Genomic DNA, 15,207 nt, shown 5'->3' on the forward strand with positions numbered 1-15,207 from the left:
ACTGCTAATTTAGCCTTGTTCGCCATACGATTCACATGATGACAATTCTAGCTTGGTATTGATTCGAGTATCATCCGGGTATCCTCAATGATGTGTCCGAACTTACTTCAATTTCTGTTGGAAGAATTGACCCCATTCACAATAATCTGTTCATCCCCATCCAGAATAATACAAGACAAATCCAGCTCCTTACAAAACTTCACTGCATGAAAAAAGGCCGAAGCCTCACCTGCTGTTGAATCAATAAAACCAGACCTTGAAACTGTCCTTGCTGCTACAAACTGACCATTAGAGTCCCGGATTAAGAAAGAATTTGACCCCGCACGTGAAATATACATATTAGAATATTAATTAGTTCGAACATATTGCCTCTCATTTTCTATTGAGTGTGACTTTTAACTCCATAGAGGGGCGGTGGGGTGGCTCCACCCCCACCCACCTATGTAGGGGTAGAGGATGGCAGCGGGATGGAAACTGGAGAATTTGTTTTTTTAGCTGACATGGCACCACAATTTGTAAAAAGGTAATAACATAGTCGTAAATAACATTTCTTATACAAAATTGGTTCATAGTTCATAGTTTAAGACTATAATACTTGCACATGAAAAAGGGCATCATACATAATTTTATCTTTCTAACTACAAAAAGGCAAAGTAACAATATTTAGAAGAGATTGCAGGGCATTTTGATGGTCTGCTGAGTGCTTTAGAAAGTAGAGGTTTCTCAAACTTTTCCAGTACTTTGTTCTACAATCTTTTGCTTCTTCCTAGTCTCCAGGTATGACGAAAGTTGAGCACACTTCCTTTTGGCTTCCTTCAACTCCTTCTCCAGGCCCTCGACCTGTTTCAATTTCAGCAACAGAAACAAAATTTACCCACTATTAAGCTATTAATTCATATTGACAAAAGTAATCATTCCCTCCAGCTCATGAACCCTAAGCATGCTCTAGATGCAAATTTTACCTACCGTCTGTTGTAATTTGTTCTCCTTCTGGACGTGTTCCTCACACCTGCAAAAAAAAGTCTCCAGGTTTCAATTCAACAACAAAAGTGTAGGAGCCAATACCAATTAATGTCAAAATTCAAAAGTACACTAATAGATAAATTACTAGGAACTAGTTTATTTAAAAAAAAAATATGGAAAAGATCAGAAAATCCAGAAACAAAGCAGTGTACAATGAAAGCCTTATTGTCCATAAGAAACACTAAACGCCTTATTTTCCTTTCCCCCTTCTGTTTCCTTCTCTTTTTCTTCTTCCAGTTTTATTTTTCACACAAAAATTAGAAACACTAAAATCCATACAGTATAAAGGATAGTATGTTACTGATCCTCTGAAAACTTTAGATGTTAAGATATGGAATTACACACTGAATCTAAATAATTACCTCATAAAAAGCTGTATGTTCTCTTCACATATCTTTTCAACTGACATGGACCCCAAACCATCTACAGATGTTACTTGTTCATTGGACCCCTGCAATAAGTAGCCTCATCAGGCAACAGGAATAATGATATCAGACAGAGAAACAGAGGCGCATGGTTGCCCATCCATCCACATAAAATTTATAAGCACATATATATATGCATCGCCGTCAGGAGAGGAATCATATATAACATGAATGTATAGGAATTGCAGCAGGACTTTTTATGGGGAGGTCTAGGCGATGAGTTCAAGTTCCACCTGGTGGCGTGGGCGAAGGTTTGCACCCCGATGAAGGAGGGAGGTTTGGGTATCAGGAACCTTAGGCTCTTCAATCGCGCCCTCTTAGGGAAGTGGTTGTGGCGCTATGGGTTAGAGAGAGATTCTTGGTGGAGGGCTGTGGTGGATGCGAAATTTGGTAGTCTTTGGGGAGGGTGGTGTTCCTTGGAGCCGGGTGGTCCTATGGGGGTGGGGTTATGGAAGAACATCAGGAAGGGGTAGGCCACTTTCCAAAGGTATACTCGATTTCAGGTAGGGGAGGGGTCTAAGGTGCGCTTTTGGCACGATTTGTGGTGTGGTGATTTGGCTCTTAAGCATGCCTTTCCAGGTTTATTTAGCATTGCCTGCGCTAAGGATGCTTCAGTGGCGGAGCATCTGGAGGTGCTGGGTGGCACTAACCAGTGGAATGTGAGCTTTTCTAGAGAAGCGCATGATTGGGAGGTGGAGGTGTTGGCTTCTTTTTTCCAGGTGTTACAAGCTGCTCAAGTGAGGCGAGGGTGTGAAGATAGGTTGTGGTGGAATTCTTCCAAAAGAGGCCGGTTCAAGGTCAAGCTCCTTTACGCCGCCTTGGCGAGTCCTGTAGGGGGAGGATTTCCGTGGAAGAGTGTGTGGCGTACCCAAGCTCCTCCGAGGGCGAGTTTTTTTGTGTGGTCGGCGGCTTTGGGTAAAATTTTGACCCTGGACAATCTTAGAAAGCAACGGGTGATTGTGACAAACAGGTGTTGTATGTGCAAGAAGACCGAGGAGACGGTGGACCATCTTCTCCTTCATTGCGAGGTAGCTTATACTTTGTGGAGCACCTTTCTCGGTCGGTTTGGGTTGTCTTGGGTGATGCTGAATAGGGTTTCGGATTTACTCGCTTGTTGGTAGTCTTCGGGGAGGAGGGGGAGTGCCGCGGTGTGGAAAATGGTGCCTACGTGCTTTTTTTGGTATCTATGGAGGGAAAGGAATAATAGGTGCTTTGAGGATATGGAGGGGACTTGGGAAGACATTCTAGCCTCTTGCTTTCAAACTCTGTATCTTTGGACCGTTGCGCATGTCTTTCCTGTTTCGATTAGTTATGATGATTTTCTTCTTTGTTTTTCTCCTTCTAGTTAGATGATCCTATTGTATACTCCCAGTGTACCTTGGGGCGCCTTTACGCTTTTTAATAAAACTTCTTATTACTTATCAAAAAAAGAACATGAATGTATAGGTAAAGACCTAGCAAATTTGGAAGACATGCTAAGAATTTGAAGGTTAGTAAACCCCCAACCACACACAGAGATATCAGATGCAACAAATGAAAACAAGAAACCAAAATGAGATTAATGAAGAGAAAAGAAATGGGTACAAAAAGTCGACATAAACAGGTGTGAAAAATGAAAATGCAGGATTTCATGCCGAGTATATGATAATACTGGATCTGTTTGACTGGTACACTTTTAGAATGAATAAGGGGGTCAGCCATTTGGTTGCCTTTTCTACTAGCTTCCACTGCACATTATAGCACATACCACGTGTAGAACATCACTTGCAACTTATACTAAGAGTGACCACAAAAGCATGCATCTAGACACCAGTGGAACCATCACAAAGGTTCACTTGGACATCCCATGGCAGGATACTTAACCATGACAGTTTATTGAGCAACTTAGAATAGTGCGAGAGCCCAAGTCATGTCAACAGAAAAATGCACCCACTGTCAAATATGTGGAACCATTACCGACGCTTGGGCAGGCCATGGGAGGGATATTTAACCCTGACAGTTTATATGACAATCTAATATATATATATATATAATAGGGGAGTTTTTAGGAGGAGTTCATAAAAACACGACAAGTGGCGTTTATTTTGCTGACAAGTGTTAATCTAATTAATGTAAGTGTGAAACATTGTATTTAGTTTTTCTTCCCAACTGACTTAAAACACTACAAATAAGACTCAGGCTCCCATCGTGTCTACACATCTTCCTCAAGCATACCGTTAAACATGCAGTTAGTGGAGTGAAACATTATATTCAGTTATTTTTTCCCAATCAACTTAAAACAAAACAAATAAGATACAGATTCCCACTGTGTATGTATTTCTTCCTCAAGAATATGATTAAAGACACAAAACAGACCCAAAAGAGAAGCAGAGTGACTAAGTTGTTCTTTCACCGATTTGGGAGCGAAACTGGATTGTATGTCAGTGATATTATTGCCACAGTATGGATTTTTTTTTTTTTTTTTGTTAGTTTGCTTTCGTTTTGGGTTTTGGGTGTGCTTTAGTTTTGGAAGATTTTCATGTTCGGTTGTAGTTTGAAGTTTTCATGGTGATGAATGCTACACAGAGCTTTTTTTTTTTTAAGATCGCGTACTTTTTTTTTTTTTTTTTGGTTTCTGATCAGTAAATTTTATTCAGATTTTGCAAGAAAAGCACAGAAGGTGTCAAGCAGTTTTTGCTCGATACAATAGTCGGCTAAAAACTGCTTGACACCTTCTATGCTTTTGTTGAAAAATCTGAATAAAATTTACGGATCAAAACCAAAAAAAAAAAAAAAAGTGATCTTTAAAAAAAAAATGTTGTGTAGCATTCATCACCATGAAAACTTCAAACTATAACGAAACATGAAAATCTTCCAAAACTAAAGCACACCCATTTGCCAAAACCCAAAACAAAAGCAAACTAACAAAAAAAAAAATACATACCGTGGCAGTAACATCACTGACATACAATCCAGTTTCGCTCCCAAATCGGTGAAAAGACGATTCAGTCACTCTGCTTTTCTTCTAGGTCTCCTACGACTATTTTGTGGCTTTAATCATATTCTTGAGGAAGAGACACATACACAGTGGGAATCTGTATCTTATTTGTTTAGTTTTAAGTCAATTGGGAAAAAATAACTGAATATAATGTTTCAATCTCCTTAACACATGTTTAACGGTATGCTTGAGGAAGATGTATAGACAATTTGGGAGTCTGAGTCTTATTTGTAGTGTTCTAAGTCGGTTGGTAAGAAAAAACTAAATACAACGTTTCACTAACTAAATACAACGTTTCACACTTAAATTAATTAGATTAACACTTGTCAGCAAAATAAAACACCACTTATCATGTTTTTATGAACTCCTCCTAAACAAATGCTATATATATATATATATATATTAGAGACCATGTCATGTCTACACAAAATGGGTCGAGTACATAGAATCAGATATCTGCCTAGAAACTGCCCCCAACAAATGGTAATTATCCCTTTTGCACCATAAATTCCCTTCTTTTTGTACAATCTGCTTCATGTATATTCAACATGAGTTAATTTATGTGACAAAATATATATATGAGTTAATTTCATGCGTCCACCAGACCTCAATGTCGGAACTAAACAAATGCTATACCTGGCACCCAATTCTGTGTACGAGATTGTTTTTCTTTTTCTTTTGATAGGTAAATACACAAGTCACACGCCCACATAGAATTAAACACGTGCCCTAGCCTCCACCCCTTATAGCTGGGAGTCCAACAATAGGCACAATAGTAGGCAAATCTCTTAGGAAATCAGTTTTTTAGGCACTTACAGGGTAACCGTTACTTGAATCTTGCCTTATCTTAGCTGGAAGTCCAACAGATTGAATAGGGGGTTCGTTCTGTGTAGGATGTAGATGTACTCTGGAGTTTGGAGGTTGACATCCCATTAAGTGACAGTGGCTTTTCCTGTGTTGGCCAAACAAATTTTACCCAAGTCAAAACAGTGTCAAAATTCATCACTCTAAAGATGACATCCCATTATTTGAATCCACAAGTAATATTGAACTGTAAAGATACATTCCAACATCCATGAGAGTCAACTCCACTAAATTGTCATGATTGCACAAAACAGTCCCTACTAAGAAACCCACAATTGCTACTAGAGTAAAAAAATTTTAAAAAAGGGGGAAAAAACTTATAGCATAAAATAATATACTTAAAAATGGGGGGGGGGGGGGGGGGGGTGGCGGGGAGGCTAGTTAAAATGGAAGATTTCATCACCAAGAGATGCCCAAACCAACCCCCCCACCCTAACTCTCCAACCTCGCATGCAAAAAGAGAACAAATATTGCTTTTCCACACCAATGTTTAGAAGAATTTGTAATAAGGACACATATTGACAAACCAGTAATCCATCAATATTTGTTTCAGCTTAGTTTCTAGCCGGATAAACAGTGACGATCTTTCAAAATCCTGCTTGTCATGTGCTGGTTCGATAAAATTGGCTTCAAGAACCCCTACATCAGAGGCAAAAGCAATTAGGAATTGAAAATTTGATGGAAGTGTTTGACAAGAGAAACCAAGAGAAAAAGGAGGATACCAACAACACCATTCCCTCTTGCAGAACCATCAGGGGTGACTTTCCAGTAGGGCTGCAAAAATGTGAACAGACTAACCACATCAGTAGCATTAATTTGTATGTCAACGATCCACTATTACACAAACCACATATATCCTTTATTGGGTAAGCGGCATAAAATTTTCCAGAACTCAATGAATTTATTCGACTTCCTAATTGAACAAAGTCAAAGTTCAACATAGTGTGTCCCACAAAACAATGTTCTGGGGATTAACCAATTTTAAAGTTAAAACCTCAAATACATACATAAGCAGATAGAGATAAATGAACACAAGCAATTTGTCAAATTACATGAATATTACTTCAGCATCACTAAAACTTACCCTGATGAGGCGATTTTTATGGTATACGTTGAATCCAGAAACGGTGACAGAAGGGGCCTCCTTAATATATCCAATGGTTGTTTCCACTGTGACCTAAACCAAAAAGACCAATCACACTTTTCAACGTCAACAAAATTGTTTCCCATGGCATATGCTTCCGTGGACTTACTTCCACAAATCAATAGAGTGGTCAAAATTTGACCCAGTGACAAATATATAATCTTCTCCCTCTGTCCCATAATATATGTCCAAGTTGTCGAATGCACGCATTTCAAGTAAAAACAATTAATCAATGATCATCTCTAAATTTTCAATAAAACTTTCCCAATATCCTCTTAAAAAATGAGGATGTAAGTATGAAGGTATGAATAAAAGGAATAATGGGGAAATTTTTATTTTTTTTTTAAAAAAAGTATGATCTTTGGAGCAGGATAGACATTATAGGACAAGAAAAGTTGAAAATTTGGACATAAATTGCAGGAGAGGAGTATCAAAGATGAAAAGTGCAACAAACTCGCAATAAGATAAGAGTATGAACTGCCATTTCTCTTTTTCTTGCTATCACTGCATATTCTGTTTCCTAGACAAATAGTCCCCACTGATAGCATCTATAAGATATTTTTGCTTTCCAAGTAAATTGGAGAAGTAAACATCCATTCTTACTAAAGCAACCATGACAAGAGACACATCACACGACAAATGAGGCAGTCTACATTAATTGGACACAAATCCACAATAACAATGTCTATAATCTATATCTAGCAACATAATTATTTTTTTCTTTGCTTTTGGAATGGGGTTGGGGTTCCCAATCTTAGCATCATTTGTCACGCATAGGCGATGATTATTTGGCTGTTCCTAATTCAGAGGGAAAAGGAATTGATACCTTTTTTCCTTTTTGTTTTCCATATGAATCTTACCTCATTTGATCCCACACCTAGCTGGGGCCTGTATATTATCACTTTCGAATGTTTCAACTCCTCTGCAATATTAAGCTGCTGCACAGGTTTCCCCCTTAATAGAATGCTGAAGTTGGTAAATTTTCTAAGGTACAATATTGAAACATAAGCCTATGCCAACCAAAAAAAAAAAAAAAAAGTTAGAATATTTTGTATGAATAAAAAAAGTGAGAAAATAATAGAAACCAAATACAAAAACTACAACCATGAAAGGAATCTGATAAGTGATACCGGAAAAATGACACCAAACACAAAATGTACATATATAAAAAGGTTACCCTTAAGGAATAACGGATGCGGTAAGATATATGGGATTGTAGCTCAGCCACTTTTTTGCTTAATTTTGTCAAACTCCCATTGTTGGCTTCATCTCGCAACCTTATATCCTACAACAAGGATCAAAGAAGAATCATTCTTTTTAAATTAAATTTATTTAATATATTAAAATGAGAATGTGCAACATTATTAAGCACAACAAATCAACAATAACAAAACGCCCAGTACGCATAAATAACATACGCAAACCAATATACATGCTACGGAAAATTGCATGGACATTAAAAACCACGGAGTGGGATCGGGTGGTTTAATCACACTTTGCCCGATCCTAACTCATCCCAAGTCATAATTTGGCTCCATAGTTCATTTGAAATAATCAACCCCTATATTTTCATAGATTTTCAGTGTGGTAACATATGAGTTGAAACCTAACGTGAAGGGTATCAGTTACCAAAAAGGACTTGACAGCTAACCATAGTCCTGTGGGACAGCTAAATATCCATTATTTTAAGTGGAGAAAATTTGTACACACACACTTATATATATTTACAATTTTGCACAAGATTAAGATCAAATTTAAAAAACATATTGCATCAACTTTAGTTGAAACTTAATTCACACATTGGGAAGTGCTAGATATCATGCCAAATATATTTGCATCAACTTCCACAGATATATTGCCCGCTGATTCATAACTTCCATTGGAATAGCATGCATTTGTAAGTTTGGCATGATAGTTAGGAAAACATTTCAAAACAAAACACTCAAATCAAGGTTGCAGAACAATCATGAACACAAATTTCATCCAAATCAAAAAATGGAAGGTAAAGGACGACTACAGCTGGACAATCACAAGTTATAAGGTCTTGACTGTTCCAAATAAAATTGAAGGGAACCAATTGAAACTTGGGTCGGGTGAAATGTACTTTAATGCGAAAAAATTATTGCCTAGTCTTTTTGAATGTTATACACATTTGAAAAACAATGGGTTCTTCAACAAGCAAAGCCAAGAGGTTAACCTCAAAGCATTCAGGAAACAAAATTTTTAATGTGTTAATAAAAGATCCTACAGCAACAAATTCTAATGATGTGGGAAAAATAATAATACCCTTGAGGAGTTGTATCTAGTATTAATTTTTTTAAAGATAAAGTAGGTTTTCTTACTCATTTATGCTATACATCTCAAGACTTATAGTTAACACAGATCCATAAGAAAAATCTTATAAAATAGTTATAAAAGCAGCATACCTCATCGTCATCATCAAAACTCAACTCATATATGCCTTCGTCATTCAGCCACAAATTGTATATTAATATTTTTGTTCCATGCGGTCCAATATCCTCGAACTGAAAAATGGGAAACAAATGAGTAACGGAAGAAAGTGCATAGCACGCAGGCAATAAGTAGAAATATGTGACATTTAATGGCTCTTAAAATTTATATTCCAACTTCATTGGCAGCTTTAGCAGCATAATGATGGCAATAGTGCTTGTGTTTCGGGGTAGTGGTGTGGGAGGTGATAACATCAATGTGCTAAGGAAAAAGTTGTGGTGCCAGCAATGTTGTGACCATGGTGATTCCAACTCCCTGAAAGTTACAAATTTTAGAATAAAACATCCCCCTGAAGGAATTTCAAAATAGGAAAATGGGTAAATTTTTATTTGAAATTACACATGGAAAAGAAAAGAAAAGAAAAGAAAAAGGTTAACTCAAGGGACATCTAACTTCATGCATGATCAATATGTTAACACATAATTTAGTATCTTTTAAGTAACTTGAAGTTTATGAGCAGAAGCCTGCATGAGCACAAATCTCCTACATGACAATTCCATTGAAGCATCCGAAACAACTACTTCCATTTCCACATCCAAAGAAAATGGTACTCATTTTCTAATAGAAATTGCTTTGATACAAACTAACTATGGATGCAATATAAAAGTCACGCATGATCCCCAAAATGGAATTCCTCTGGGAATAGTTCCAATGGAACCTATTGATATACTGTAAAACTTTTAATTAAATTGAATGTGGTAAAATGAACCTGAAGCATGAGCTCCTCCTTTGATGAAAAGGGAGACCATTCAAGGATGACTTTCAAGTCAGCAGACCAATCATCCTGTGAGCTATAAATAATTGGTTCTGCCCAATGGCCAGAAATGTCAAAATCTATCTGCAATGGAAACCCAAAGATATAAGGTCTAGAAAGAGGAGTTAACTGCTAAGGCTTAAAAATCTAAACATTAAGGACAGAAAGAATCACCATTGGAACAATTACATCATCCTGCCCGGTTTTCCGCAAAAAGGTATAGGATAATAAACCAACACTCTGTGTTGCTTGGCTAAAAAACATGTTGAAAGAAAAATGTTACAGAATACAGCAAAGTAAAATTTTAATTCTGGCAAGCAGCAAAGAATTTTCTCAATGACTAAAAAAAGGCCAAATCACAAATAATACTGAATCTAATGTGATAATATTGACATCAAGGCAGCAGTTCTTTTTTTTTTTTTTTGGTGAGCTTTTATTTATTAAAAAAGAAAAGAAAAAGTAGCACACATTTAAGAGAGCATCAATCCATACACAGACAGCTCCAATGTAAAGATATTTAACTTAAGATTACTTTCACACTCATAAAACCAGAACGTCAAATGCATCTCACATGGCATAAATATAATGTCTCACTCGGATACTCAAGTTAGTCACTGAGTGAAGTGTTATTAAGGTTGGACAAGAACTCCAAAAATTCAAACCACAAACAAAACCCTATGCCAAAATGCTTCCAAATCCCAGCTTTGCAACTATAATAAAACAGAAAAATCACATTATTAACAAATTCAGCCTCATTCTTTCTATATATGGTTGGTTGGATTGATACTTCAGATATCCTCTCAATTGTAATATACACACTTGCACACACATGCACACAGTGGGCAAACAGACATAAAATGTCAAATCAAGATAAAAAGAGTTTTGAGCAAAGAATGAGCATTTGACTGAACCTTCCTGCAGGGAAAACTATATATAATCAAACACAATTAAATTTAATTCTGTGCGTACAACCCATGAACAAATCAATGAAAATAAAATATGAGGCAGGAACCAACACAGTAGTAAAAATAACATAAAATACCTTGCACTAGTTGCACGACTGAAAACAATAACATCAGCACCTAATCGCATAGTACTAGTCTTGAATCCATTACCATCTGGAAACACAAACGCGCTGTTCAGTTCCAAAAGTTGAAAAACATACAAAGATTTAAGAAAAATTAAAATTAAAAATTAAGAAACAAAAGTAAACATATGATAAAACAAGGATTCACAGCATCTTTACTCTATTTGCTTCTAGAGCTCAGTGAGGGTTTTGAGAAATTAAGTGAACAAGCATATGTACCAGGATCTATTCAGAGGCACTGTTGATGTAAAAATCGTATTACTGTCCTGTGCTGGGAAGTCATTTTATGGAAAGAGATGGGCTTCAAAGGTTGAAAAGATTTAGAGGATTCCTTAGGGAAACAAATGGGAAAGAATGCATATAGCATTAGGCATTGTGGAAGAAGAATTGTGCACAAAAAAGCAATGGGTGGTATGTCAACTAATATAAACCATCTGAATTTATATATGGGCACCCTATTCCCTCGTATCTTTTTTATTTTTCTGGAGATGCTGGATGAGATTCAATGGTGCTTGGTTTATCAAAGAAAGACAACTTTTATTTTTAAACTTGAGTCCTACAGGACGAAGAACAGCCAACTACAAATCACATTTTCTCCATAGCTCCTTTTCTCTTAACATCTAGGTACCGCTCCTATAGGTCATTATCTCATGAAGTAGAGCCTAGATCTCCTAGCACATATTTTTCTTCTTCTTTTAGAGAAAAACAAAACTAAAATATTAAAAATAAGATAAAATGATCCATAAGACTCTAATAATACTAAAAATACAAAGAAGAAATAAACAGTTTAAAATCTTCAATTTTGTGTCATCAAATTGTCCTCTTTTAGAATCATATCAGCAGCGACCAATCATATAAAGAAACCTTCAAAGAAACTGGAAACTTCCAAATCATGGATAGAAACAAGCAGACTTCAATAGGAGTAGACAGCAAAGCCCTAACCAACCAAGTGCATACTTTATTTCAACCTCCCAAGGATGAGTTAATTAAGAGTCATCAATTAACCCAACCTTACAGGTATATAACAGGTCTGCCAACCACCACTTCACATTGAAATGCTATAAAACCAGTTTTTTATAGACATATCATCACACCAAATGTAGATGATGAAACTGTATCACAATCTTCAATTTGAGAGAGAGAGAGAGTCTCCCAAATCCAAGTACGTCACCCACACTTATCTGACAACACCTCTCTCCCACATCTCTCTTCCTCTCCAAACCTCCCAAGCCACTTTCCCACAAAACATAGGGTTCCAATTTGCTTACCAATGTTAGAAGCCAACTTTGCCACATAGGACACTTATTCCAATAACCTCAGATTTTGTCAAAACACTCGGGCTTAAATGTGCTTGAAAGCATCCACAGTTGCCATGGTGTTTAAGGGAATCAATAATATTTGGCTCATCATTGTAGTGTGGTCCCGACTTTAGATGAGTTCTTGAATATGTGCTCTTTGTATATTCCGTAGGGGTTTTTATTGTATATATTTTTTGCATTAGGATTGCGCCCCTCTGCGCTTTTTCAATAATATTATCATTACTTGTCAAAAAAAATTAAAAATTAAAAAAATTAAAAATAATAATGTCCCCAAGGGGTAATTCAATCGGCTGAGGACCATGCCTTATGAAGCTGAGGTCACTAGTTCAAATCTCCCCTCCCCCCTCTTGTGTGGACATGTAAAATAATAATAATAATAATAATAATAATAATAATAATAATATTTTTTGAAAAATGACATCCTTCAAGTTGCCAAAAAGAATTAAGCAGAACATTTATTCAAAAGTTTCACTAAAACATATGTCCTTAAAGGCTTGAACCATTATTTAAAAAAAAAAAAAAAAAGAAAGTTGAACATAAACATATTAAACAATGTAATTATGCACATAAGTTTATTATGCAAGGAGCTAATGGAACAAAAAGATCAGCATCATTACATTGTCCAATTGTTGTATTTGACTTTTTTGAAGAATAACCCAAGCTCATGCATTTTCGAATACGTTCAGGGTCCATTCCACCACCATCATCTGCAAAAGTGAAAAGTATGCATGAAAACACAGGTCTCCTTTTTGTTTTTATTATTAGAACCACATGCATGAAACCACAGATCATACAAAAATGAAAAGTAAGCATATGGATACCATACCTTGGAAAAGTAAAGCCGGAGAGTTATCCTTGATAATATCAATTTTATCAACCTTGACAAAAGTTGCACCATTGTGAATCTGAAAAACACGGTTAAACATAAAAAAGCAGTTAGTGCCCAGAAAAAATGTAAACAATACAGTTTCAAGCAGCTGAGTAATTCAAGCTTGCTATCCACATTACCGATCCCTTTCATGTATGAAGGATCATATTAAAGAAAGTTAGAATAGTGGATATTTATTTCTTTGATAACTAGAATAATGAATATGAATATTTTTTGTGAGACTAGTAGACTCCACATTACCGATCCCTTGCATGCAACAGGCAAGTCCCCTTTACCATGAATATAAGGAGAAATTATAACAAGAAGAAGTAGAAAGAAAGCATAGAATTTCCAGCCAACACGATATTGTGACTTGACCTTCTCCAAGTCAATCTAAAATGAAACTGGGTGGGGCCACTCTATCCATCTTGAATTGAAACACTTCTGATGTAAACAAAAAAAAAATGGTAAGCCCAACACCTTACCCTAACTCTGCAGCATCTAAAAGTAGCGTCCACAGAATCCTATAAAGTCCAAGATAAAGTACAAGAGCAATTAATTTAATATCGGTTCTCCAAACAATTCTTCATAAAATTCACATTCTTCTACACTTCTCATATAGTCATTCCCAGGTGGCATGACAATAGATCTTCTAAAACAGCATTCAGCAGTTGATCCAGACAAAATGTTATGATCCCTCCTAACTCAATAGCGTAGATGACATCCTCTTTTTTAAAAACCAAACCGCAAGTGCACCTTTAACTCAAAGAATGCACTAAATTCTGGAGCAATGCATCTTTCATAATAACCCTAATGTTCTTTCCATGTATGTCAATACCAGTTCCAAATTTGACCTCTTATACACATTACACATTGCAATATCCGGAGCATCGCATGTTAGCCAACTATCTTATTGACAACAACAACAAAAAATACTTACTTTTCTTTGTGCAACTAATTTTTGAGCAAGTGAAACTTAGATTTGGTGACAGCATCTAAAAGCAACTCACACAACTCAACCACGTGACGAAATTACTTCAGAATCAAAGTAAAGCATATAAAAAAATAACAAATAAGTTAAACCATACCTCGTCAACAGCATTATCCAAGAGTTCAGCAATTGCTGTCCCAGAAAAATAAATTAATTAAATAAAGAAACAAAGAACAAGAATCAAGCTAAAGATATTTGTTTCTGTTAAGCATTCACATAAACTTATGTGCACACAAACATACAAAGATTCCGGACTTTTGTCTCTCATCTTTATAAACTCATAACAACACGAAAGTCCATAAACTGTTTTACTTTGCCGGCGATTAGCAACCCGCTTATCCATTTCACAAAACATGAGAACTAAAACATCAAAAACAACATTGTCAGGCTGCATCTTTGTCAATGCTACCAAAATCCTAGATAGTAATCAAATTCTCAAGTCCTACCCACCCACCCTCTCTGTCTAAACTAAATTAACTAAAAAGTACTCTAAAGGTTACCCAATTCCCAACACAGTACACACTTTTGCATGGGTCACCAAGTAAGACTCAATTTTATTAACATACAAGGTAGTTTGGATAAAAATGCACGATAAAACAAAAGATTGTGAGTTCAGCTACTTGGCTTTCAATGGCTTACCTCCAAAAGCCCATCTATGAGAAGTAGCATTGGAATGAAGAAACTTTGGGTGAACGCGCGCGTGCTCCAATAGAGCGCCATCCGAAGGGGGTTTCCAGGTGGTACAGACGTCATAGGCCCCGGCCCTCCAGAAGCTTTGGGACTCGGCAAGGGATTGCCGCGCTTGGATTCCGTCGTGCGAAGCCGTTTCGATGTTTCCCAACGCGTCGCTTCTTGTTGTTGCAGTTGCTGTTGTTGTTCCGAGTCCCACACCACCTTCGTCGTCGTCACTGTCAATAATCTCGACGGTATTGACCGGTGCTTTCTCTATTTTAGGCGGCATTCTTAGAGTCCCTCAAGGGAGGGTCTGGAGCAATTCTCAGAGATCACTTGCAATTCGATAAATCACTAACGTGAACCTTGATTGCTAGGGCTTCAACGGAAACGGAGATGGATACGTAAACGAAAAGATTCAACTAAAAGGGGAGAAACGCTAGAAACCATTCACCGGTGTTTCACTTGTTCATGTTTCACTGCAGTCTGCCCACCTTTCTTTTTTTTTTTTTTTTTGTAATTGTCTGCCCACTTTGAGTTGTCTTCTGATTTTTTTTTTTTTAAAAAAAAAA

The 15,207-nt window shown here is 36.6% G+C and overlaps 1 protein-coding gene across 1 annotated transcript; it reads right to left on the reverse strand.

Moving 5' to 3' along the window:
• Window positions 1-532: 532 nt before the first annotated feature.
• On the reverse strand, window positions 533-15,122 carry LOC132170580 (protein MICRORCHIDIA 2). Its single transcript, XM_059581602.2, has 17 exons — window positions 14,603-15,122; window positions 14,061-14,095; window positions 12,931-13,009; window positions 12,722-12,811; window positions 10,741-10,816; window positions 9,873-9,951; window positions 9,654-9,782; window positions 8,860-8,958; window positions 7,611-7,718; window positions 7,294-7,443; window positions 6,374-6,466; window positions 6,012-6,063; window positions 5,817-5,928; window positions 5,242-5,377; window positions 1,386-1,474; window positions 967-1,009; window positions 533-840 (listed from the first exon to the last, which is right to left on the reverse strand). The coding sequence occupies exons 1-17, from the start codon at window positions 14,922-14,924 to the stop codon at window positions 724-726; spliced, it is 1,809 nt and encodes a 602-aa protein (XP_059437585.2). The 5' UTR covers window positions 14,925-15,122; the 3' UTR covers window positions 533-723.
• Window positions 15,123-15,207: the final 85 nt, after the last annotated feature.

This window comes from Corylus avellana, chromosome 1 (genome assembly GCF_965113065.1).
Source record: "Corylus avellana chromosome 1, dhCorAvel1.hap1.2, whole genome shotgun sequence".
NCBI classification, from domain to species: Eukaryota; Viridiplantae; Streptophyta; class Magnoliopsida; order Fagales; family Betulaceae; genus Corylus; species Corylus avellana.